Raw genomic sequence first — 24,032 nt, 5'->3', positions numbered from 1 at the left:
TGAGTGAATTTAGAGCTTCTGAAACTCAGGGGCTGATAGCACTAGCTTGATCCAAGCGGTGCTGCTCCCAATGCACCTTACAAACCTGGCTCCAGGCTTCCCTCATGCAGCTCTTCCAGTGCACCTTGAGCCTGTCCTACACCAGGCTCTGAAATGCCAGTCCGAGGTCTCCACTGAACAGAGGCCGCACCACTCATACCAAACTGGTGGTATTTTTGCGATGGGCACAACTTCAAACACTCACAGCTGCTCTCTGTGAGAGGCGGAACCAAAAGCATGGATCCAAACCGCGGTGTAAATGCCGGGGCTGATGACCATCCCCGATCATTTCAAAGACCTTCCTACCTCTAATGAGCCCGCCCCCACTGTTTGCTCTGTGATCTGCAACCTGTTGTTATTTTAATTTTATACAGGAAAAGCAATTGTCCCCCCAACCACCCAGCAAAAGGCTAGATTCAAATAATAGGATGCAATTAACTCTGGGCTGCTCTTGATTAGGCCATGAAACTGGCCATAGCCAGGGGAAAGTTTACTTTCCCATTGTTTTCATTGCTTCATTCAGATCTGACTATATGTTAGATCCAGAGCACGTGGCACATGAGTTCAAGGGCGTAATAGGAGCAGTCCAGTTGCAGTTTGAAATGACTGTGATCGGTCTCAAATCTTTTCCCGCAGAGGTGGAGCAGACAGGGGTGTTAATGCACTGCGAATACACCAAATGAGCCTGGAAAAATGCTGCATAATAATCCTTTAGTGGTTGGGAGCTGACCCTGTCATGTGCCTGGAGTATTAACCTTAATCCAGGGCAGGTAACTGTGATCAGGGACTAAAGTTTCTTACCAGAACTCCTGTGTGTCTATCAGATCCTTATTACAGCATCATTCATCCGACAGCACTTCACAGACTGCACAAAGGGAGCCGTTCATGTGCCACTGAAATGCAGCCACTTCTGGGGTAGAACATGGCAGCTGTTTAACAGCTCTCACCCACAACTGCACAGCAGTATAGGACAGGAAGGAAAGAAGAATCCTATATCCTATTGAAATTAAAGAGGGAATTTGATGGGGTGGAATGCAATCAGCTGGCTTAGATTCCCACCAGGACCCTGGTTAACAGGCTGCACAAAGAGGATCTTTAATAACTGCAGGTGGGCAGGACCTCAGCTATCTGTGCCATGCAAAAGGCCCCACGCAGTACCATGGTGCCCCCTAGTGTCATGACGTTGGCAGAGGACATCATCCACTGGACCACTTCCTGGTTGCTCCTTTTTAGAGGTTTCCCATCCATATACCAACCTGGCTTAGCTCACAAGAGCCAGCAGAGCAGAGCGCAAGGCTGAACAGTGGCAATAGGACAGTTTCATTTCTAAAACGCCTCTGCCCAGGTTGTGGGGGGCCAATGCCCGAGGAATTAAAAGCCACAAATACACATGACAAACTCATGCTGAGCAGCCCCTCTGCATGCGCTCCCGCCTCCCATCCCATTCCCACGCCAGCTGAGTAGGCTGCTTCCCCAGCCCTGGCTGACTTGGGGAACGGGTGGTGCGATCAGGAGGTGCGATTGCAGCACCTGCAGCCATACCTGAGCGCAATCAAAGCTGGTTCAAGTAAGCAGTGAAGCCGTGGCAGTATGGGCTGGCAGCTGCTCGCATGTGGACCCAGGGTCCCGGGCTGGTGGGGCTAGCCCATGCCGCTGCTATGCTGATGTAGTTTCACTGTTATTGTAACTCACGCTAACTAGAACCTGGTATCCAACCCCCTTTTAACTCGGGAGCTGTTGGATTCTAACCCCCAGATCCAAACTGGTCCCCATCACATTGGTTCCAGATCAGATCCATAACCAGGAGCCGCCTCTTTGCCAGTTTCTGGGTCCGAGTTCAGACGTGTCCGAAATCGGGCAAGAGCTGCTGAGCTCTGCTTTCCACCATTCAAGATGGCAGAAGTTTCACCGGCTCGTCTAAGTTTATGAGATTTCTGCCATTTCAGTCCCCAAAACAAGTTGCAAGGTCTCATGAAATGGGCATGGGAGCCCCCCCAAGCCCAACCAGGACTAGAGCACAGCACCACCTGCTGCGATTTCACTGGGCGTCATCAGGGTGTGTAATTAACCAGGCAAGTGAGCTCCAGTGGGGCCCCCCCCGATATTCTTTGCAAGGCGAAAGCTGGGTAATAATTCAAAGGAAGATCTTGAGCAGGGCAGCATGAATGCTTCGTTTTCCCCTCTCTCCTCCACAGGGCTGCAAAGTCTGTTAACTTTCGCATGGTGTCGTCAAAAATTAAAGCTACAGGGGGATTCATTGTTCCTGGTCGTACAGTGAAAGGCTCCACAATCACTGGGAAAGAAAATACAGTTTGCTAGCAGGGATGAATAAGGAGTAGCCTGTGCAGAAGCCTGACATGCCACATGGAATAGACAAATATTTCTGAATGGGCATTTAGCAAAGGACCATGTTAAATCAGGCAAGAGCAGCTCCTTTGCACCATTTCATTCCCTATCCTCTTGACTTTCCACCCTGAGCAGAGCTGGGCCTGGTCAGTATTTTGGGGCTGGAGATTTCCAGAGAAAATCTGGTGCTCTACAGAAAGCTCTTGGTGATTCAGCGGATGGCACTCTTCCCTCCTAAGTCAATATTATCCTAATTGTTTATGTAGGGCTATACGTTATTATTATTTATATTACAGTAGCACCTAGAGGCCCTAACTGAGATCAGGGTCATCCATTGTGCTAGGCACTGTACAAACACACAGTGACAGTCCCTCCCCAAAAGAGCTTACAATGTAAATTGACATGGCAGACAAAGGGTAGGAGGGGGAACCGAGGCACAGAGAGGTGAAGTGACTTGCCAAGAAGCCGGTCAGTAGCAGAGAAGCAACGGAGTCCAGGTCTTTCAGTGCCTTATCCAGGGCTTAATTTGTGCCTGGGCTTGCCGAGGCTGAGCCCCGGCACCTCTGGGCTTGGCAGGTCATAGCCACAACACCTCTTCACACTAGCCCACACTGCCTCGCATGCTTTTTAAAATCCGACCTAGGATGACTTCCCTCGTTCAAAGAGTTTATAATCTGAGGGTTTGTGATACTGAATCAAGGGGCCAGCATGCTGCTAGGAGGTGCCCGGCTGCTCGGAGTGCATCTTTGGGATGAGAGGTAAGACCAAGATCTGGATTGATTTGTGATCATTAAAGATCTCATGGCACCAGGCAGGACAAGCTGCTGCCACTGGAAAGCCTAGAATACCAGCTCCACAAAGGGATAAAGGCAACAATGTTTCTAGGGATGATGAGCTTCAAGATACCAGCCCATAAATCTGGGACTAGTCCAGGACCGATCTTGAGCCAGTGTGATCTGAGGGTGAGCAGGGACGAAGAAAACATTTTTGTGGCAACCTCTAATGGAAGCCAAAGGGCAAAGTTCTTCTCTCAGTTACACTGGGTGGACTTCAGTGGAGTCACTGTGGATTGACACATGTGTAACTGGCAGCACGCTCTAGTACACTTTGTTCCTTCCGCCTACCTCAGGCTATTACCGAACAGGCTAATTTATAGCCAGAGATTAATTGCACTCAGTACATCCACTTCTTGTGCTTGCTCACGAGCTATTTACCCTCTCCTGCCTCTAAGCAATCACTTATGTTCCCGTGTCTTGTGTCTGCTCCCTTTGGAAAGAGGGGTCATCAGTGCAGGTATTAAATAAATAAATAAAACGAAACAACGTCTTAATATCGATATGGGCTAAAAAGCCTGGACAGCATGATCTGCTGGCAGGAGGCCTTCTGGGCCAGACGAGGACCCTGCCAAGGCAAGGAGGAACGCGGAGCTGAATTTCACTGTGAGCTTTGCTCACCACAGCCCGAGACCCGCTGCTGAGTCTTCACCGGGTGGGCCGTGGAAGCTGAAATCATCTCAGTTGGGGCTTTGGCCTCTTACTCCTTTTCATCTGAACCCCTCCAAGGATCTCCAAGCCTCACACCATGGGATAGTCAGCCCCATTTCACACAGGGGAAAGTGACGCACAGAGATGTGATATGACTTGTCCATGGTTGTGCACAGAATCTGTAGCGGAGCCAGGAATAGAACCCAGGAGTCCTGACTCCCAGGACAACGGAATGAGATGACTTGATGCTCGCCACATCTTAGTGCTCAGGATAAATCACTGTCAGCTTCATGTCCGCTGTGACTGAATCCTGGTCCCAGAAGCTCCCCTGTTCTAACTGCTAAGTCACACTCCATTCTGGATCTTTCCCTTGCTCAGCACAAGTGCGACTAGTTGGCTAGAACTAAAAGTCAAAGTCTGGCTCTCCTTACACAGTTCTAGAGAGGAGGTGGAATCTTCATCCTCTCTGGGAAGTTCTGAGGGCCCTTCATTCTCATCGACTCAAGGGGCTAAGTTCTACCCATGAGTGGAGGGGAGATTGTGTTCATGGGTTCCAGGCGGTGGTTCAGAGACAGGAGAGACGCTCCCACAACATGTTCCCCGCAATGCTGATGAACCCCCTCTGCTGGGATCCATGGGGCTGGGGCTGTATTCCCTGGAGGGGGCAGCGCTGGCTGGGAGACACTGCTCTTTGGATGGAAGCTACTCTGGTAAATCACTGACTGTGGACGGCTCATGGAGCCGGGAGGAAGGAATGTCTATTTCCCTTTGATGGCGAGGCACTGGGTGGAGTTGCAACTGAGCTACTGCAATCTGTCCCGGACATAATTCACCTTGTGCATGGCTTTCTGATTGCAGATCTCTCTCCCTCACACACACACTCTCCTAGAAATGATAAGCCCTTTATATCTGAGCCTCTCTTTGGAGCATTTTTAATTCCCTTCTTTTACCTGGGCAGCCTGGATTTAGAGGGAAACTAAAAAATGCAGCAGCATCTCTCCTTGGAGCCCTGTTAAATCGGCCACACAGTATTTCTTTGGCTCCCGATGTTCCATTGCTCCCTGCCCCGATAGACGCTTTAATTGCCCCTCTATATGCCTGCTCCTTGATTGCAGGTCCAGAGCTGTTGCCTCCATTATCTCTGCTTGCGCATCCATTTCCTGCCTATTTTGCAGGAGAAAGGATGAGAGCCAGAATAGTGAACCGTGTGCGTACTCTCTTGCCCAGGTCCGGCCCAAGGTTATCGGACACCATCACAAGCCATTCATACCTGCAGCGCCTGGCCATGGTTCGGACAGATATGTCTCATCCTTGCTCTTGCAGCCTCATTTCCTCTCTGACTGGCCAGTTATCTTTTCTCATTAACATTTCCATTTTCTCCATGCTTTATTGCCTGTCTCTGGCACAGGCCCTAATGCATGTTGCTGATTCCAGGCCTGCAGGGCACTCTCAGGGGAAACTGAATGGTGGCCTATTTAAAACCAAGCAGGGGTGATGCTGTTATTCCACAGCACAGTGCAACAAAACGGAGAGACGCAGTGGGAAACACAAGGCTAAAAGTTTATACGACCCCATGTCTGAGACCAGAGATCAAGTTGCAATAATAACATCCCAGTTACTCATTATTTTGGCCTTTGCATATGTTCTTGCAGGTTGGCTTGGGAGGCAAAGGTAAATTCAGGAAGGTGATAATTAATGGCGGGGGCTGTGAGGAGCTGGTTGGATCCCTTACAGTAATATGGTGCTCTCCATGTTATCCCATGATCCCACTTTCTTAGCAGCGGGTGTAAATCCTGCTGTGAGATGTTAAGCAGGCTCTGCTGACTCATTATCCCAGCCAGGAATAAGGAAGATGGGAGTGATTCTCTAGGGAGTGCGAGGATCTAGGGTATGGGCTGAGCTGTCCTGCAGGAGAGGAGCCCTATGAGCAGCCAAGCCTAGGGAGGAGGCCTGAGCTGGACTCTATGTTTAAAGTTAATTTCTTTTGGGGTGCATTGCTCAACTGCTCTGATCCAGGAGCAGCTTCAGGAAGGAGTTATGACTCTCAATCACAATTCCTGTCCTGCTCCCTTCTGGTCCAGGGGTGGAAATAAGCTACTGTAGCCCTTGAAAGTGTTGTCTCTCCTCCGTGGTCCCAGGGAGGAGTATTCAGAAACGGGCTGCTCTCTGCCTCAGACAAGTCCTAAGATCTGGTAGGCTGTGCAAGGGGGTACAGGGGCCTTGCTTCCCTTCCTGGTGTAGTAAGACTAGGGCACAATCTAACCCTTTGTGAAAAAGGCCAACACCCCAGGAGGGATGCCTGACCCTACACGGTGGGTGGACAGCGTTTTAGAGCAGGCTGGGAGAGGCTCCAGTTCTGACGCTTTCACTCAGGAAGCCAGATGGCTTTGCACGTTGCTGGTGTCTCTGCAGGAGGATTCAGCTCTGCCCGGTTCAGGTAATTGATGGGACCTGTAACTCTGCTTCACATCCTCTCTCTCCTTCATCAGTCTAACCCTAGTGGGTTTGTTCATGTGCTTTTTCGCTCATCAGTAATGTATCCTGGGAGGATTTTTATCTCCTTCCTCTGGAGCATCAGGAATGGCCCCGACTGGAGTTGTGGAGGGGGTGAGCTCTGAGGTGGTATCGAGCAGTCTCTGTCTTGGGTGCTTGTCTGGCTGATGCTTGTTCACATGCTCGGGGCCGGCTGATGGCCATATGTGGGGTCAGGAAGGAATTGCTCCCCAGGTCAGATGGGCAGTGACCTTGGGGTTTTTCACCATCCTCTGCAGCGTGTAGGTGCGGGTCACTTGCCAGGATTATCTGGGTATATCTCACTTAATCATTTCCCTGTCGCTGCCGGGGCCTCGGGCACTGGTGCACCTCCATCCCTCCTACTCTCTGCCTGTGGCATGTACTAGCCTAGGCTCCGGTGAGTCCCATTTCCTTTACTGGGTTTGGTGTGGGACTGCAGGATGTGTGTGGCTGATATTGTAGATAGTCAGACTTGATGATCTAATGGTCATAGAATCATAGAAGAATCATAGAATCATAGAAGATTAGGGTTGGAAGAGACCTCAGGAGGTCATCTAGTCCAACCCCCTGCTCAAAGCAAGACCAACCCCAACTAAATCATCCCAGCCAGGGCTTTGTCAAGCCGGGCCTCAAAAACCTCTAAGGATGGAGATTCCACCACCTCCCTAGGTAACCTATTCCAGTGCTTCACCACCCTCCTAGTGAAATAGTTTTTCCTAATATCCAACCTAGACCTCCCACACTGCAACTTGAGACCATTACTCCTTGTTCTGCCCTCTGCCACCACTGAGAACAGCCGAGCTCCATCCTCTTTGGAACCCCTCTTCAGGTAGTTGAAGGTTGCTATTAAATCCCACCTCGCTCTTCTCTTCTGCAGACTAAATAATCCCAGTTCCCTCAGCCTCTCCTCATAAATCATGTGCCTCAGGCCCCTGATCATTTTCGTTGCTCTTCGCTGGACTCTCTCCAATTTGTCCACATCCTTTCTGTAGTGGAGGGCCCAAAACTGGACGCAATACTCCAGGTATGGCCTCACCAGTGCCGAATAGAGGGGAATAATCACTTCCCTCGATCTGCTGGCAATGCTCCTAATAATGCAGCCCAGTATGCCGTTAGCCTTCTTGACAACAAGGGCACACTGCTGACTCATATCCAGCTTCTCATCCACTGCAATCCCCAGGTCCTTTTCTGCAGAATGGCTGCTTAGTCAGTCGGTCCCCAGCCTGCAGCAGTGCATGGGATTCTTCCGTCCTAAGTGCGGGACTCTGCACTTGTCCTTGTTGAACCTCATCAAATTTCTTTTGGCCCAATCCCCCAATTTGTCCAGGTCACTCTGGACCTTATCCATACCCTCCAGCGTATCTACCTCTCCCCCAATGTAGTGTCATCTGCGAACTTGCTGGGGGTGCAATCCACACCATCCTCCTGATCATTAATCAAGATGTTGAACAAAACCGGCCCAAGGACCGACCCCTGGGCACTTGGCTTGTTACCGGCTGCCAACTAGACATTGAGCCATTGATCACTACTGGTTGAACCTGATAATCTAGCCAGCTTTCTATCCACTTTATAGTCCATTCATCCAATCCATCTGAGGTCCCTTTCGACCTTAAACCCTATGACTGACTCTATGAGTTACAAAAGATTAAAACTGCACAGCGTTTCCATTGCAGGCTCACACAGAGTCACAACCACAAGCATCATGTTCAGTAAGGCCTGGCGATAGCCACAGGACATGGATGGGGGTTTGTTTTGGGGGGTGGTGGTGGTATTGATACAATGTATGCCCCTTGGGGACCACTGCCAGGAAATGCAAGAGGGACTATTACAGTGGAAATAGGCAGGGGGAGGAGAGATCCTGTCACCTTTCAGAAAAGCAAAACAAAACTTAGGGGAAGAACGGCCAAGCTGGGTCGCATTTACTAGTGTTAGCCACCTTCGCTGCTTTGATTTCATATCAGGCTTTAGCAAACATTAGTTTAAAAAAATGACGCGGAATCCCTGGTATTGTTTATGATTATTTGTATTTCAACAGTGTGTAGAGGCCTCATGGTGCTAGGGAGCCACACAGTGAGAGATAGAGCAAACAACCTAAATAGCCAGGCAAAGGGCAGGAAGCGAACCAGAGGCACAGGGAGGGAGTGACCGAGATCTCTTAATTGCTTGGTGTCTCTCACTGTTTAAAAATACAGAAGACTGGCTAACTAGAGAGATGCAATTAGCCACTGAGTCTTGGCTCCTGGTAGTGCTATGTACATGGCACTTGGCGTTGGTTACTGTATGTTTGTGTCTGGCTCTGTACTTAGATTGGAAGCTCTTTGGGGCATTTTGTTCTGGGTTTGTGAAGTGCCTAGTGCAATGGGGTGATGGGCCATGACTGGGACTCCTGGCTAGTGCAGTAATACAAATAATTAACAACAATATTAATAACACTTATGTTTCTTTTATCAAGCCACATAACTTACACTCATTCAGTGTCTTGCCAACCAAGTCCCCTTCGTCCCAGGGAGCTGGGACGGAGGGGACTGGGTTGGCAGGACATGGCCCCCCTGTCAGTGTGGGGCATTGTGGGACGAAAGCCAGTAACAGTCAGTGTAAGCAATGCAGTGTTGCCCTTGACTCTATGCCACTCATGGAGGTGGAGTTATTAAGTTGGCGTAGCAGGGCAATTACGTCGGCAGGAGTGAATTTTAAGTGTAGACACTTCCAGAGTTAGGATGACATAAGCTGCCTTGCGTTGACCTAGCTCTGTAGTGTAGACTAGGCCTTGGAAAGCCTTGACTGTTCCCTCTGCAAACCGCCCCAAGGCAGCACAAGGACTGCAGCCCCATCTCTTTGTTTTTGGCTCGGCAGGTTGACACGGATGATGTTCTCACCAAGGAAGAGCAGATTTATCTGCTGGGTGAAGCGAAGGAGAAATGTCAAACAAAGGTCAACACCCAGCTGGAGAAAATCAAAGGTACCGTCCCAGTTTGTGTCCTTTGTGCTCAGTCCGTGCCGAGAGAGCTGGTTAAACCACACAGAGCAAATCCTGCCTCTGTGGAAGGCAGGATTTCACCTGGGGGCTTTACTCCAGGCCCTCGGAAGTGAGTGGGAATCTGTCCATCACCTTCAGTGAACACTGGGCCAGATTCTTTAGGCTGCAGGTTCTTTGAGGGCAGGGACCATCTTTTTGTTCTGTTTCTGTACAGCTCTGCAGGGCTCTTAGCCATCACGATGCTACAAATAAATAACAATAATGCTAGACTGGCCATCTGCAGCTTGCTGGCCTCATCCTGAAATCACCAGTTGTGATGCCACAAACAAACCCCAGCAGGGGGAGTCCTGCTGGAAGCCTTTCCCTCATCGGAGTGAGACGCTTGTAAGCAGATGTGCTGTGATGCCCCCTGCCTGTAGTAATTGCCTAGGAACCAGTGTTTCTGTATAAGAAACCTACAGCATCTGGAAGTGTCCTGGTCTGGGTCATTTCTAGGCAGCTGGTCTATAGCACCGGGTGCCCGGGGCAGTAGCATGTGGAGGCTAGAGTTAGCCAGGTGAATTAGCTTGTGGTGCAAGGTGCTGACATGTGGTGTGTACACTTCAAACACTAACCTCTGCTAGAGGCAAGATGCTGGGCCAGGTGCTCCAGAGGACTAGTCCAGCATGGCAAGTTGCATGTGCTCAGTCAGCTCTGAATAGCAAGGTGGGGCCCCTTGACCTTTCTCACGGACACGCTAATGCAAAATTAAATAATACATACAGTAAAGGTTTCAGAGTGGTAGCCATGTGAGTCTGTATCAGCAAAAACAATGAGGAGTCCTTGTGGCGCCTTAGAGACTAACAAATTTATTTGGTCATAAGCTTTTGTGGGCACAAACCCACTTCATCAGATGCATGGAGTGAAAATACAGGAGCAGCTTTAAATACATGAAAGGATGGGGGTTGCTTTACCAAGTGTGAGGTCAGTCTAACGAGAGAAATCAATTTACAGCAGGATACCAAGGGAGGAAAAATAACTTCTGAAGAGGTAAGAGAGTGGCCCATTACAGACAGCTGACAAGAAGGTGTGAGTAACAGTAGGGAGAAATTAGTATTGGGGAAATTAAGTTTAGGTTTTGTAAAGACCCAACCCAACTCAATAAGAGACCTAAAAGTGGCAATTCTTCAACAACAAAACTTCAAAACCAGACCCCAACATGAAGTTGCAGAACTGGAATTAATTTGCAAACCGGATACCATCTATTAGGCCTGAATAGACACTGGGAGTGGTTGGGTCATTACAAAACCTAAACTTAATTTCCCCAATACTAATTTCTCCCTACTGTTACTCACACCTTCTTGTCAGCTGTCTGTAATGGGCCACTCTCTTACCTCTTCAGAAGTTATTTTTCCTCCCTTGGTATCCTGCTGTTAATTGATTTTTCTCGTTAGACTGACCTCACACTTGGTAAAGCAACCCCCATCCTTTCATGTATTTATACCTGCTCCTGTATTTTCCACTCCATGCATCTGATGAAGTGGGTTCTAGCCCACGAAAGCTTATGCCCAAATAAATATGCTAGTCTCTTAGGTGCCACAAGGACTCCTCGTTGGCTTTACACACAGTAAAGGACAGCCTGCTAATGGGCAGGCAGGAGGTGAGCTGGGATTACTGCTGCTGAGCAGCTAAGAACTGAGGCCATCCCGTTCTATTTATTTGTTATCTTGTCTCTCTCACCCCACCCCAGCCTGCTTGTTTGCCTCATCTAGCTGCTCCAGCTTGTCTAGTTACACCGTAAGGTCTTTGGAGCAGGGATTGCCACTTATTATGTTTGTCCAGCGCCTTGCGTCATGGGGTCCAAGCTTGCTGTGGCCAGAGCATGCAACATAAACGTGAAATAATAATGATACCAGTAATGAGCCGGGTCTTTGCTTATTTGGCTAGATGCCAGCTGCTTTCCGGAATGGGATGGAATTATCTGCTGGCCCGAGGGCTCCCCAAGCCAACAGGTGTCTGTCCCATGTCCAGAGTACATCTACGACTTCAACCATAAAGGTACACTTGGAAAACATCCCTGCCTGCCCCAGCTTCACCTCACTGGCTTTGCAAGTTCAACAGATGGTTTTCAAAGACGTCTCAGAGAGAGTAGCTCAAATCACTTCAATTTCACCCCTATGAACATCCCAGACAAGGTGCTTTGATACTGCTATGATGAGCACAACCTAGCTCAGCTGAGGACAGGCTCAGACCAGTCCTAGTTAGTTAACAGGGATGAGCAACACCTAAGCATATTATCCTGGATTAGTACCCATGAGCATGTCTCTCCCTAGCACTCAACCCCCGGCCACTGTTGCAGCCTGCTGCCATCTCTAACAGCTAACGGTGATTGTGGTGTGTGCCTGTGATTGATGGTTTGATCCCACCTGAGGTCTGGAGCCATGGGTTGTTGCAGGAACATGGGATTAAAAGGCTGTTACAAGGAGGAGGGTGAAAAAAATTTTCTCGTTCACCTCTGAGGATAGGACAAGAAGCAATGGGTTTAAATTGCAGAAAGGGAGGTTTAGGCTGGACAGTAGGAAAAACTTCCTGTCAGGGTGGTTAAACCCTGGAATAAATTGCCCAGGGAGGCTGTGGAATCTCTGTCATTGGAGTTTTTTAAGAAGAGGTTAGACAAACCCCTGTCAGGGATGGTCTAGATAATATTTAGTCCTGTCTTGAGTGCAGGGAACTGGACTAAATGATCTATTGTGGTCCCTTCCAGTCCTATGATTTGCTCTGCAATGGCTTGGCCCATTGGGTTTCTTGGAGGTCCAACCGCCCTGACCCTGTCCTTGTTTTCAGGCCACGCCTACAGACACTGTGATGCCTATGGGAATTGGGAGCTAGCGCTCAACATCAACAAGACGTGGGCGAACTACACGGAATGCACTGAGTTTCTCACCCCTGAGCGCCGGAGCCGAGAGAAGGTGAACTACAGCCAGAGGGAAGGGACGTGGGGTGGGGTAACTGAGGAGAGGTGCCGCTGGAGGCTGGGAAAGCCCCTGAGCTCAGAATGACTGCTGGCAGCAAAGCAACCTTCTATTGTAGGGGGATAGAGGCAGCTCCAGACTCTTCACTCGGGGGAGGGATAGCTCAGTGGTTTGAGCATTGGCCTGCTAAACCCAGGGTTGTGAGTTCAATCCTTGAGGGGGCCATTTGGGATCTGGGACAAAAATTGGGGATTGGTCTTTGAGCAGGGGGTGGGACTAGATGACCTCCTGAGGTCCCTTCCAACCCTGATATTCTATGATTCTATGAACCTGGTGCTCATCACATGTCCTGATTAAATGCCTTTGCCACCTTCTCCCGTGTGCTGGTGGGAGCTTCTATTTGCTCATCTTCCTCCAGCGACAGCCAAAGGGATCAGCTTGCTGATTCTACCCCTCCAACTACTCAAAACCAGAGGTGGGGAAGGTGAAGATTTCCTCCTCTGCCCCCAGTAGTTTGGGGAGGGGTGGAGGGTGGGAAGCGGGCTTGTTGTGTCTGCCCCCTGCTGTCCAGATGCCAGAGCTGATTCAGCAGAATCCCAGGCCTGGCCAGCTGCTTGGCCTCATGTGCATCCTGCTTCTGAGTGCAGTCAAAGCTCCAGGTCTGAAAGCCCATGAGCGGTAGGCAGCAGCCGTGCCCAGGCAGGCAGATGAGAACCTCCCCCTTGGTGGAGTCACACAGGAGCTGAGCTGGGAGCCTCCTCCCATGGTGAGCTGGCCTTGGCTAGAAGACACCTTTCCATGACTGAGCCGGCAGGAGATGTGCCAGGTTGGTCTCACCTGGTGGCCATCTCCGTTGTCTAAGCTGGTAGGGTACATTAGGGCTCTGCATGTCCTACTTTGCTTCCTGTGATGTAGCTGTGAGCATGGGCCGTCGGGGACCATCCTGTGTCCTTCCCTTCCAGGAGGTGTTTGACCGCCTGCACATGATGTACACCATCGGCTACTCCATCTCCCTGGCCTCCCTCATCGTTGCCGTGGGCATCCTCTGCTACTTCAAGTAAGAAGGAGCAATTGACCACTCCCCTTTCATCCTCTAGCCCCTGCACTCACCCTGTGTTCTAGGAGAGCCCCACACAGAGTCACCAGCCAGCAGGGATGGGTAGCCAGATTAGATCAAAGAAAACCCAACCCAAACAGTGGCTCAAGTCTCAGGCCAAACCACAGACCATTTCCCAAAGTCCAGAAACATCCGGATCCATTTTATTCTGCATTTCTCACAGAGCTGGGCCAGATGGCCAGAGCCAAACAGCCCTACTTTCTGGGGGCTTGACATGCAAAGCTCAAGCCAGATCCAGCTTTTTATAAATGGAGCCTTGTCAAGGTTCCTCCCCCCCTCTGAACTCTAGGGTACAGATGTGGGGACCTACATGAAAACCTGCTAAGCTTACTTTCACCAGCTTAGGTTAAAACTTCCCCAAGGTACAAATTAATTTTATCCTTTGTCCCTGGATCTCCACTGCCACCACCAAACTCTAACTGGGTTTACTGGGAAATGTAGTTTGGACATGTCTTTCCCCCCAAAATCCTCCCAACCCTTGCACTCCACTTCCTGGGAAAGGTTTGGTAAAGATCCTCACCAATTTGCATAGGTGACCACAGACCCAAACCCTTGGATCTGAGAACAATGAAAAAGCATTCAGTTTTCTTACAAGAAGACTTTTAACAGAAGTAAAGAAATCCCCTCTGTAAAATCAGGATGGTAGATACCTTAAAGGGTAATTAGATTCAAAACTTAGAGAATCCCTCTAGGCAAAACCTTAAGTTACAAAAAAGACACACAGACAGGAATAGTCATTCTATTCAGCACAGTTCCTTTCTCAGCCATTTAAAGAAATCATAATCTAACACATACCTAGCTAGATTACTTACTAAAAGTTCTAAGACTCCATTCTTGTTCTATCCCCGGCAAAAGCAGCATACAGACAGACACAGACCCTTTGTTTCTCTCCCTTCTCCCAGCTTTTGAAAGTATCTTGTCTCCTCATTGGTCATGTTGGTCAAGTGCCAGCGAGGTTACCTTTAGCTTCTTAACCCTTTACGGGTGAGAGGATTTTTCCTCTGGCCAGGAGGGATTTTAAAGGGGTTTACCCTTCCCTTTATATTTATGACAAGCCTATATTTACAATGGGCCAGCCCCAAAACCTTGGTTCCGCCCCCTCTCCATGCCCCCAAACTCACTGAGCCTCACGGCTCCTGGTTCAGTGCCTCAGCTGTTTGTGAGGACAGGCAGGTGTTTGACACTGACGCGTTGCTGACTGGGTGGGTGTTTGTCACTGACGTGCTTCCTCTCCTGGGGGCAGGCACCTGCACTGTACACGGAACTACATCCACATTCACCTCTTTGCCTCCTTCATCTGCCGGGCCGCCAGCATCTTCGTGAAGGATGTGGTGCTTTACTCCGGCTCGCTGCCCGAGGAGCCGGAGAAGATGCGAGTAGATGATTTAAAGGGCGAGTTGGGCCCCTTTCTGGGACACCGGACGCAGCTGGCAAGTAGCTGAAAAACTCATCTTCCCTCTTCATTTTCCCCAAGCCCACAGGGAATAAAGGGGAGGGAAAGAGGAGTTAGGAATCCTGGAGAAGTGTGAAGAGATGTGGGGGGAGGGAGGGAATTCTGGGCTGCACCTCGTGGAGGAAGGCGCAGACCAGGAAGAGGGTGGGGAGAGGGGGCTTTAAGCTACTTTTGAGCTGTCCAGATTCTGCACAGCCCCTGCTATAAAGTAGAGCAGCCTCTGGGGTCGCTCTAATTTATGGCAGCTTTACCCGGGCTGTGTCATTATGGGCTCGTGCGGGGACAATGTAGGACCACCTGTTACTGCCCTACACTTTGCCTGAGTCTGAGGGAATTTCTCCTCTGCCCATTGCAGTGCCTTGGCCACCCCTGTACGCCACTGAAGCAATGTCTGTACAGAGTCTGGGGTTGCGGGGGGACAATCTCTCCCTGGAAGGCCGAGAAGCAGAGAGATGCAGCTGTGTCTATTATCTTGCAAGAGATGAGTGTGGAGGATTGCAGCTCCCGCTTTAACAAAAGGGTGAATTAATGAGCAAAGAGCTAGTCCAAGGAGAGTGTAGATCAGCACAGCTGCCCGCTGTTATTCACAGTAGTGCTCAGCACAGCTCAGGGAAGCCAGTGCTGTGATATGGCTTAAAAGGCTTCTGTTAATCCTTAAGGGGCTGGGGGGAGGGGGAGGGAAGGGGCAACACCTACACAATTTGGACCTAGCCTTTCCAGCACATACCTGTTACCCCAATAAAACCATGAGCTGTGTGACCGAGTGCAAATGACCCTTTGGTTGCTGGATTGCATGCTATTTCACAACACTGGGCATCACACTGGTTTTGTGCCGGCCCTGCCCCCTCCATTCCAACCTCTTAGTGGGTGGGAACTTCCCCCATTCCTACTCCGACAACTTCCTCCCTTAAGGGCAGGAGGCAGGTCAAAGCCAGAGTAACCGCTGCCAGGCAGGACCTAAAGGAGAGTAGCGAGGGGGCCTCCCTGTCTAAGATCATGGCCCTGATCTCTCAGGAGGGGGGACGTGTAGAGGAATTGAGGCCCTAATGTGGTTCCCCTTTCTCCATGACCACAGGTGGGCTGCAAGGTGGTTGTGACACTTTTCCTTTATTTCCTGGCCACCAACCACTACTGGATTCTGGTGGAGGGGCTCTACCTGCATAGCTTGATCTTCATGGCCTTCCTCTCCAACAAGAACTACCTGTGGGTCCTCACCATCATTGGCTGGGGTAAGCACAGACACTGCTCCCACCAAAAGTGCATCCACCTGCCATGCTGACTGGGAGCCCAGAGCATCAAAGCGCACTGTGAAATTTGTAGCGCTTGGTAAAGCAGGGTCCACACGGCTAGTTAGTGCACTGCAAGAGAGTACTCTGTGTTGCGGTCCAAATACAAGACAGAACAAGGCTTTAAGCAAGCAAGCAGGCTGGTCTGCCGAGGGGCTGGTCTGCCTGTCAGCTTTCCACCCTCTCTTTTATTTCTCTCCCTCCTCCTGCGCATTACATACTCCAACAGATAAAAGGAATGCACTGGCTTTGTTTAATATTCTTATTTACCAATTTCTATCTACCGCATTCCTTGCTCTCGGGCCTTGAGCCCAGTCCTGGGAGGCTTCCCACGGTTTATGTCATCTGGGCAAGTTTCCAAGGTTCATGCCCTTGAGAGGAGCCGTGTGTGCACTGCTCCTACACAACACTCAAGGTGTGCCCTGAATGTTGCCAAGCGCATGAACCCTGTATGAATCCTACAACTCTGTAGAGTCACACCTTGGTTTGACACACACTAAGTCTCTGTGTAGACAAGCCCTGAAGGAGAATCTATTTTAAGCAGCACAGGGCATATGTCACGCAGGTCAGCAGTTCTGCCCTCTCCTAGCTGGAATCAGTGGGACACCTAAATTCCTGGCGTTGGTTCATTTTGCAAACCTGATGCTTCAACCATACTGCCTGTTTTGTTTCCCTCCAGGTCTCCCTGCTGTATTTGTGTCTGTTTGGGCCAGTGTCAGGGCCTCCCTGGCGGATACACAGTACGTAGGTTCAACTTCTTTTCCAAAGGACCATTTGGGAGGGTGAGAATTGGCCTGTAGTGCAAATCTCTCTGCCTGATCCTATTGAATTGGGTGGTTGCAATCTGCGGATGACCAAATCTCTGAATTGCTAGACTGAGGCTTTTATGGAGGAGAGGGAGATTAGAACATATACATACCAGAAGGTTAAAAATGCAGGCAATTGATAAGGGGAAGCTAAAGGTATCAACAAAAATCTATGGCCAACAGGGTTATGGAGAATAAAAAGGAATTTTTTAAACATATCAGGAACAAAAGGAATCTGAACAAAATTAGGATAAAATTTTCAGTAATGATATAGAAAAGGCAGGTGTTCCATAAATATTTTTGGTTTGTATTTAGAATGAAGCTAGATGATGTTTTCATATCATATAAGGATGATGAAATACAGTAAGGAGGATGTTAAAAGGCATCTACTAAAATTAAACATTTTAAAGTAACCAAATCTAGATAACTTGTACCTAAGAGTTTTAAAAATAAAGAGTTGGCCAAGATGTTCTAAGGACATTAATTTTTAAACTACTTATAAAAAACTGAGAAAACTCCAGATGACTGGAAGAAATTGTGCCAAAATTTACAGAAGGCAAATATAGGGCAGTTTGTCTGACATTGACCGTGGGCAGAATACTGGAACAAGTGATAAGTGAATCAGTTACTAAACAATTAAAGCCAATCAGCATAATTTTGTGGATTAGGCCTTGTCAAATAAACATGATATTGTTCACTGAGATTAGAAGTTTGATTTATAAAGGTATCTGTTGGTGTAATATTCTTCTGTAAGGTTTTTGACAATGTACAGCATAACATTCTGATAAAAAAATTAGCACTATACAAAGTCAATATGGCCCATATTCAATGTATTAGATTCACACCATAATTGTTAATGGAAAATCATCAGTGAGGGTGTGTGTTTCTGGTGGGGTCCCACAAGGATTGGTTCTGGGCCCAATGCCATTGACTACTTTTCTTAATGATCTGCTAGAAAATATAACGTAATTGCTGATAAGAGTTTGCAGCTTACAGATGGGTGGTGGTGTGTGGGGTAAATAATGAAGACAGGTCACTGATACAAAGCAGTCTTATTATTATGAAAAAGCCCCCTCCTCTTTCCTGCAGCATGCAGAACAGAGTTCTGCCATGGGAGAGATCTGACCCAGGATCTGGATTTTGTTGACTTCTTTTAAAGTAACATATGTGACTCTCATTTGTTATGTTTTGGGGTGCAAATGTGCGTGGCAGAATCACCCCAGCTGTAGGACCAGCCTTCTGCCCGCCCAGGCTCAGTCCAAGATGGAAAGGGGGAGCCATCAACGGGCTATATTCCTCACCCCTTATTTCAGATTTCTCCAAAGCATTTCTTACTGGTCTCCTCAGATGCTGGGACCTCAGCGCTGGGAATATGAAGTGGATTTATCAAGTCCCTATCTTAGCAGCCATCGTGGTAAGAATTCTCTGGCAGACTTGTCCTGATCCCAGTCACCTAAAAAACCCAACTGGATTCAGTAGATTTAGAAATGGGCTAATCTCCTTTCTCCAATCCGTGCATTGTTTGCCATAGTATCTTGGCAATGTCTGCTTTGTCATCTCTTACAGGGCTCAGTCCTGAGAGATGCTGATCCCTGGGGCCTGATTCAACAAAGCATGTAGGGCCAGATTTACAAAGGTTCATAGGAGCTTAACTGCCACTGAAATCAGTGGGAGTTGGGCATCTAAGCAACATTGAGGATCTGAGCCTTACAGTCTAAAGATACAGATACGCACTTAACTTGCTTGGGGACTTTTGTACACCCCGCCCCCCCTTAACACTTACCTGCATCCTTCAGTGCCTAAAGATCTTTCTAAACCTGACCCTTAATCACACACTTGCTGAAGCCCATCGCCCCTAGCAGGACTAAGCCCATGCTCTCTGTTTAACAGGCAGGTGTCCCACTCTCTTGTGGTTAGAAGTTGTGCATGCTACAGGTTTACTTACCCTGAGAAAATTCTTATCACCCTTTCATTTATATTTGAAAGAGGCGCTGTTTAGTGCTCTGAGCCACACATGTTGGCTTTGTAACCAGAAGCTTTCACAGACGTATTTTCATAAGCTTAAGAAAAGAGGGTCATTTGAAAGAACGTAATTAGAAAAAGAAAAGGGTCTTAGCACCTAGGCCAGTGGGGCCCTGGGCCAGGACTGGGGCTCCTAGGATCAGCACTAACTGGAGGCACTGGTGGCCACTTGAGGGCTCACCGTCCCAGCTACGTGACGAACAAGACTGTCAAACGAGGATCATTTTCAATGAGGAGGGTTATTAGCCACCCAGACACGGGGTTTATTTTCAAAAACATTGTGGCCTGATTCTTTGTTGCCCCTCTGTGTGTGTGTGTGTGTGTGTGTGTGGTCACCTACGTTGGTGCAAAGGGAGTGCAAAATACCACCCTTGCAATTGGGTAGCATTCCGATTTCACTGGTATAAGTGCAGGGCAACGGAGAATCAGGCCCTGAATTTAATCTTGACAGTGTCCCAATATAAGATCCTCCCTGAGGACATTTATATCCAGTCCTTAGCTAGAGGAGATCACTTAGGGTGCGTCTACACAGGGAACTTATTCTGGGTATGAATTCAAAGCACGATAGCTGTTCTGGAATAGCTCCCTATGTGGACACTCAGCTACAATAGTTACGCTGGTCACTTTCCCCTCACGGTCAAGCCCTTAGCTGGCCACATTCTGCGTGCATGGCTTGTAAGGTGATTGTGGGTGTGTGTCGGCAGGTGAATTTCGTCCTCTTCCTCAACATTGTGCGGGTTCTGGCGTCGAAGCTCTGGGAGACAAACACGGGGAAGCTAGACCCTCGGCAGCAGTACAGGTGAGCAGCAATGTGCAGCTGCCACTTGACTTGATGAACCTTCTGCTTGAGTGGAGATAGCATCTCGGCCCAGACTATGGTGCAGCAGAGGAAACAGTACTAACAGCTGGCTCTTAACATAGCACGTCCCATAGATCTCAAAGTGCTTTCAAAAGGAGGTCAGGATCTCTATTCCCCATTCTACAGAAGGGAATTGACTTGGCCAAGGACACCCTGCTGGCAAGCAGTAGAGGCAAGATCAGAACCTCTGTCTCCCACGCACTGTCCTATCCACTGCCATGTAGCATTCAGCCTCCAGCACTGGCCAGTAGACGAGGCCTCTAGAGTTGGGTGGGACATGCCCATTCAGCCACCTGAGCGATGCATTTTTATTCCGGGCAAAGGGAGGTGTGAATTTTTCCCAGCCCCCCACAGCCAGTCTGCTTTCCCCTGAAGAACAAAGTGCTTTGTCACTTTTTGCTGTAGCAAATATCACACCCCCAAAAGCTTTTTATTTTGCTCCATATAGTGCCACTTAGGATTTGGGTTAGATGCACATCCTGCCTTGGACTGGAAACTCAGCAGCGCTCCCAAGATAAGTAAGCAATGGGAGATTGTAAGGAAAACCCAATGGTGCTCGTGTTCTCTGACCCAGTGCATCAGCTGCTAGGGGGCACTGTGCCATAAATCAGATGCTGAACACTCATGGGCATTAAATATCCCCGAGTCCTCTCTGTGAGATTAGGGGCAGCCTCAGCATCCTAGTCTTCTTTTCGAACCCCACCTCCCTGCAGTTTCACCTGGAGACAGGATTCACTTCCTTTTTTAACCTAAACTGTTGTCTGTTGTCAATCAGCTGCCATGTTCCACCTGAGAGGTGGCTGCCTTGCAGTGGCAGGTGAAGTACTTGCAAAGAGCATTTGGGGTGGAAAAATGCTATAAGAAATGTAAAGTTGTTACTATTTTATCCAGGGTATTGTAGGATAAATCCTAGGCGGTGGCTGAAAAGCTGAGGACAGAGGGTTAGAGAGAGCAGCTGCAGACAAACCTGTGGAATGGTTTTACCTTTCAGGAAGCTGCTGAAGTCCACCCTGGTGCTGATGCCACTCTTTGGGGTCCATTACGTGGTGTTCATGGCAATGCCCTACACTGAAGTCTCCGGCGTCTTATGGCAAATACAGATGCACTACGAGATGCTGTTCAACTCCTCGCAGGTATGTCTGCAGCCCTCCCGCTCTCGCCCAGCTCTCCTCTTGCTGCATGGTCCAGTGCTGGCTCCAAAGGCAGAAAGATGATCTGTGAGGCACTTGGCAGAGGTAGCGGTAGGCATGTTCTGAGGGGCCCTGAAATGCACCTTCGCTTCCCATGTGCTCATGGGTTAAGGGCCCTTTAGAAAGCCCCCCTCAATCCCCTGCTGTGGCTGCCAAGCGGTTCAGTGCGTCTCCTGGAGCCTGTGATAGGAGCATTGCAGGGCGCCTCCCAGTGGAGCAACACAGCCCTGAAGGTGCACTGCCCTCAGCTCCCTCTTCTAGCACTTGTCAGAGCTCCGCCCAATTCCCCCTTTACTGGTCTCTTTTATTAAGTCTCTTACAGTGTATTAACAAAGCTGTTCCTTCACCCCTCAAATCCAACCCTTGTTCTCCCCTTGATTGAGGGGTCCCACAGCCCTCCTCCTAGGGACTGTGCTGATAACTCAGGCTGGCTGTAGCCCTCATTCACCATCTCCAAGCTAGCACCTTGGAAGTCCAGCCATTTGCTCTAGACTGGGAGAAGCAGGCACCTCCCTTCTCTTTCTTTGCATCTCTGGAGGCTTCCCTTTTATCTCCAGCCCTGGACTGAGTTAAGCACATGACCTGCCCATCAGGTGGCTGAATTCATTTTCCCCACCTGGGCAGAGGTGGCACCATTACCCCTTAAAGGGACAGTCACCCCGTGACAGAGTCCCCTCCTGGGACACGCACCACAGTCTGGCTGTAGCTGCCCTGCATAGATGGTGCCCGTGGAAGAGCTGGTCTGTTAAACAAGCTGGGACCAGTGCACGGAGTGGGGAGAAAGCCATGTGGGGGCCAAGTGGGGCTGTTGTCCTGGTGGAATGGCCACAGACATGCATAAAACAAATAGAAATGGGGGCAAGGTGCCTGGAGCCCTGAGCTCTCTGGACCTGCCAGGGAGTGAGCAGCACTGGGCACATGCTGGGAGTTTGTTTCCAGCACCCCCAGGTGAAAACTCGCTCTTTCTTGGTCTCTCGGCAGGGTTTCTTTGTGGCTTTTATCTATTGCTTTTGCAATGGGGAGGTAAGTGAGATGGGCTCAGCCCTGCAGCTTGTCCCTGGCTCTGGTAGGTACATGGGTGCCTTTGCAATCCTGTCATCTTATGTGGGAGCTCAGCCTGGGCTGTGGGAAGCGCAGATCAGAGCTACTATCCTGAGCCCAAGGGGACCCATGGGATTTCTCCCTCTGGGGCTGTTCAGGGGGGAGGCAGCTCCTTTTCCCTCTGACCTTGTGGAACCCCTGACCTTGGAACAGATTGTGAAATAACCTTTGACTCTTACGTGACTTGGCACAGTCCTCGTGGAGCAGGAGGGAAACTGTCCTTGACTTGCACTGAGGTGCGGAGCACCAGCCTAAGCCCAGGCCCTAGAGTGTATGTCACCCTAACTTGGCCCTCATTGGCCCCCTTGCTGATAGTCTCAGGCTAAGGACTGTAGAGGCTGAGTGCCCCCCTCTAGCCCTATAGGAGATCAATCAGGAACAGAGGTGAGTCAAGTCAGCCAGGCAGCCTAAGGACCGTGTTTGCGGCCCCTGCCTATAGGGTGCCTGGTCTGTGGGAGAAGAGGTCTAGTCCCCGGGCCATTAACCGGGGGCCATCCAGCTTCATGCAATTCACTCTCAGTGTGAACGGAAACACCAGACTTGCTGCCTGGCTGGAGAACACTCCTGAGTTCACCCTGGCCCCAATCCTGTGCCCCTGGCCATCAGTGGGAGTGAGATTGGACCCACACTGAGCTCTCTGGATCTGAGTGCCTGCTTTGACCCGAAGCCAAGGGGTGATGAAGGCAGTCGGCTCCTCCTCGGAGTTGCTCACCACCTTGCAGCATTTTCTCTGGTGCTGTGTTGCCTGATGTTCGCTTGCCCAGCGATCCCTAAAGCTGAGCCTGTGTGGAGTGCAGGCTGGACTCTGTGCCGGCTGAGTCCACTGACCAGCCTCCTCCTGGTCACCAGTATGGGAGAGAGATCCCCTGAGTAACCCCCCTCCCTCAATGTAGCTTGGAAGGGAAGGTCAAGGGATTGATGGAGCAGACACTGAGGAGATGGGTGGGGCTGCAGAGAAATGCCCCTTTCCCCACAGCAAACCCCGTCGGGGGGCCCTGGAATCTTATTGCCATCTCTGTACTCAGGCTTGGGGTATTGTGAGGTGTGTGCCGAGAGGCCTGGTGGCTGGCAATGCCTGTGCAATTTTCTTGTTCTATTGCCCTGCCCTGACAGGCCGGCTCTCTCCCTCAGGTGCAGGCGGAGATTAAGAAAGCTCGTTTCCGGAGGAGCCTGGCGCTGGACTTCAAGCAGAAAACACGAGTCACCAGCACAGGGGGAAGCTGCTATTATGGTGGGCTGGTGTCACACACCACCAACAGCGTCAGCATCACTGGACGGGGGGCAGCAGGGGCAGGGATGCAGCAGAGTGCCAAGCATCGGGTCCTGCCACTGTCCCCACATACCAGCCTGCTGGGATATATCCCAAGCTCCTCTGCTTCTGACAACTCTGTGCCCTCCCCAACCCAAGAGATTCCCCAGAAGGCCCCTGGGGAGAATGCCAAGGACGTTGTGTGTTTCCCAGACCTGGGTCAAAGTCATTCCAGCCTGAGTAAAGAGGTGGAGACTATGCTATGAAGAGAGCAAGCATGTCTCCAACCAGACCCTCCAGACGGGTCTGGAAAGAGTTTGTAGTGTCATGTGGCTGCCAAAAGGGTTACTGTAGTTTTGGGCTGTCTGTGAACAGGCATTATGCCAAGCAGAATGGTTGCAATGGTCCCTCTGGCTGTAGCTCTGTTGTGACTGAACCTGGAGTACAAGGTTCAGTGCTAGGCAACATGCTACCACATAAAAAAGTGGGGAAATTGGATGGTCAAAGAAGAGCAAGAGAAATGATCAAGGGACTGGCAAAGGAGAAAAGATGTAAAGAGCTCAAACTGGACAGCTTAGCTAAGAGGCAACGGGGGGATGGGAATCTGCTGGTTTGGGGCCATAGGGCCTAAAGAGGTA

The 24,032-nt window shown here is 49.8% G+C and overlaps 1 protein-coding gene across 1 annotated transcript; it reads left to right on the top strand.

The window, feature by feature from the left end:
* Nucleotides 1-3,093: 3,093 nt before the first annotated feature.
* Nucleotides 3,094-23,660, top strand: LOC140903751 (parathyroid hormone/parathyroid hormone-related peptide receptor). The gene is made up of 14 exons (XM_073325511.2): nt 3,094-3,143; nt 5,097-5,157; nt 9,237-9,342; nt 11,287-11,397; nt 12,184-12,308; nt 13,274-13,368; nt 14,672-14,858; nt 15,957-16,110; nt 16,847-16,907; nt 18,321-18,387; nt 19,700-19,794; nt 20,846-20,987; nt 22,026-22,067; nt 23,277-23,660. The coding sequence occupies exons 1-14, from the start codon at nt 3,094-3,096 to the stop codon at nt 23,658-23,660; spliced, it is 1,680 nt and encodes a 559-aa protein (XP_073181612.2).
* Nucleotides 23,661-24,032: the final 372 nt, after the last annotated feature.

This window comes from Lepidochelys kempii, chromosome 27 (assembly GCF_965140285.1).
Source record: "Lepidochelys kempii isolate rLepKem1 chromosome 27, rLepKem1.hap1, whole genome shotgun sequence".
In the NCBI taxonomy this organism is placed as follows: Eukaryota; Metazoa; Chordata; order Testudines; family Cheloniidae; genus Lepidochelys; species Lepidochelys kempii.
This window is presented reverse-complemented; position numbering and strand designations above follow the sequence as displayed.

Excerpts from the sequence above, each read along its gene's own strand:
- LOC140903751 (XM_073325511.2), top strand. The coding sequence starts at position 3,094 with ATGCTGCTAGGAGGTGCCCGGCTGCTCGGAGTGCATCTTTGGGATGAG. Across the intron at positions 9,343-11,286 it reads CCAGCTGGAGAAAATCAAAG|ATGCCAGCTGCTTTCCGGAA; the intron begins GTACCGTCCCAG and ends TTATTTGGCTAG. Across the intron at positions 19,795-20,845 it reads GACCCTCGGCAGCAGTACAG|GAAGCTGCTGAAGTCCACCC; the intron begins GTGAGCAGCAAT and ends TTTACCTTTCAG.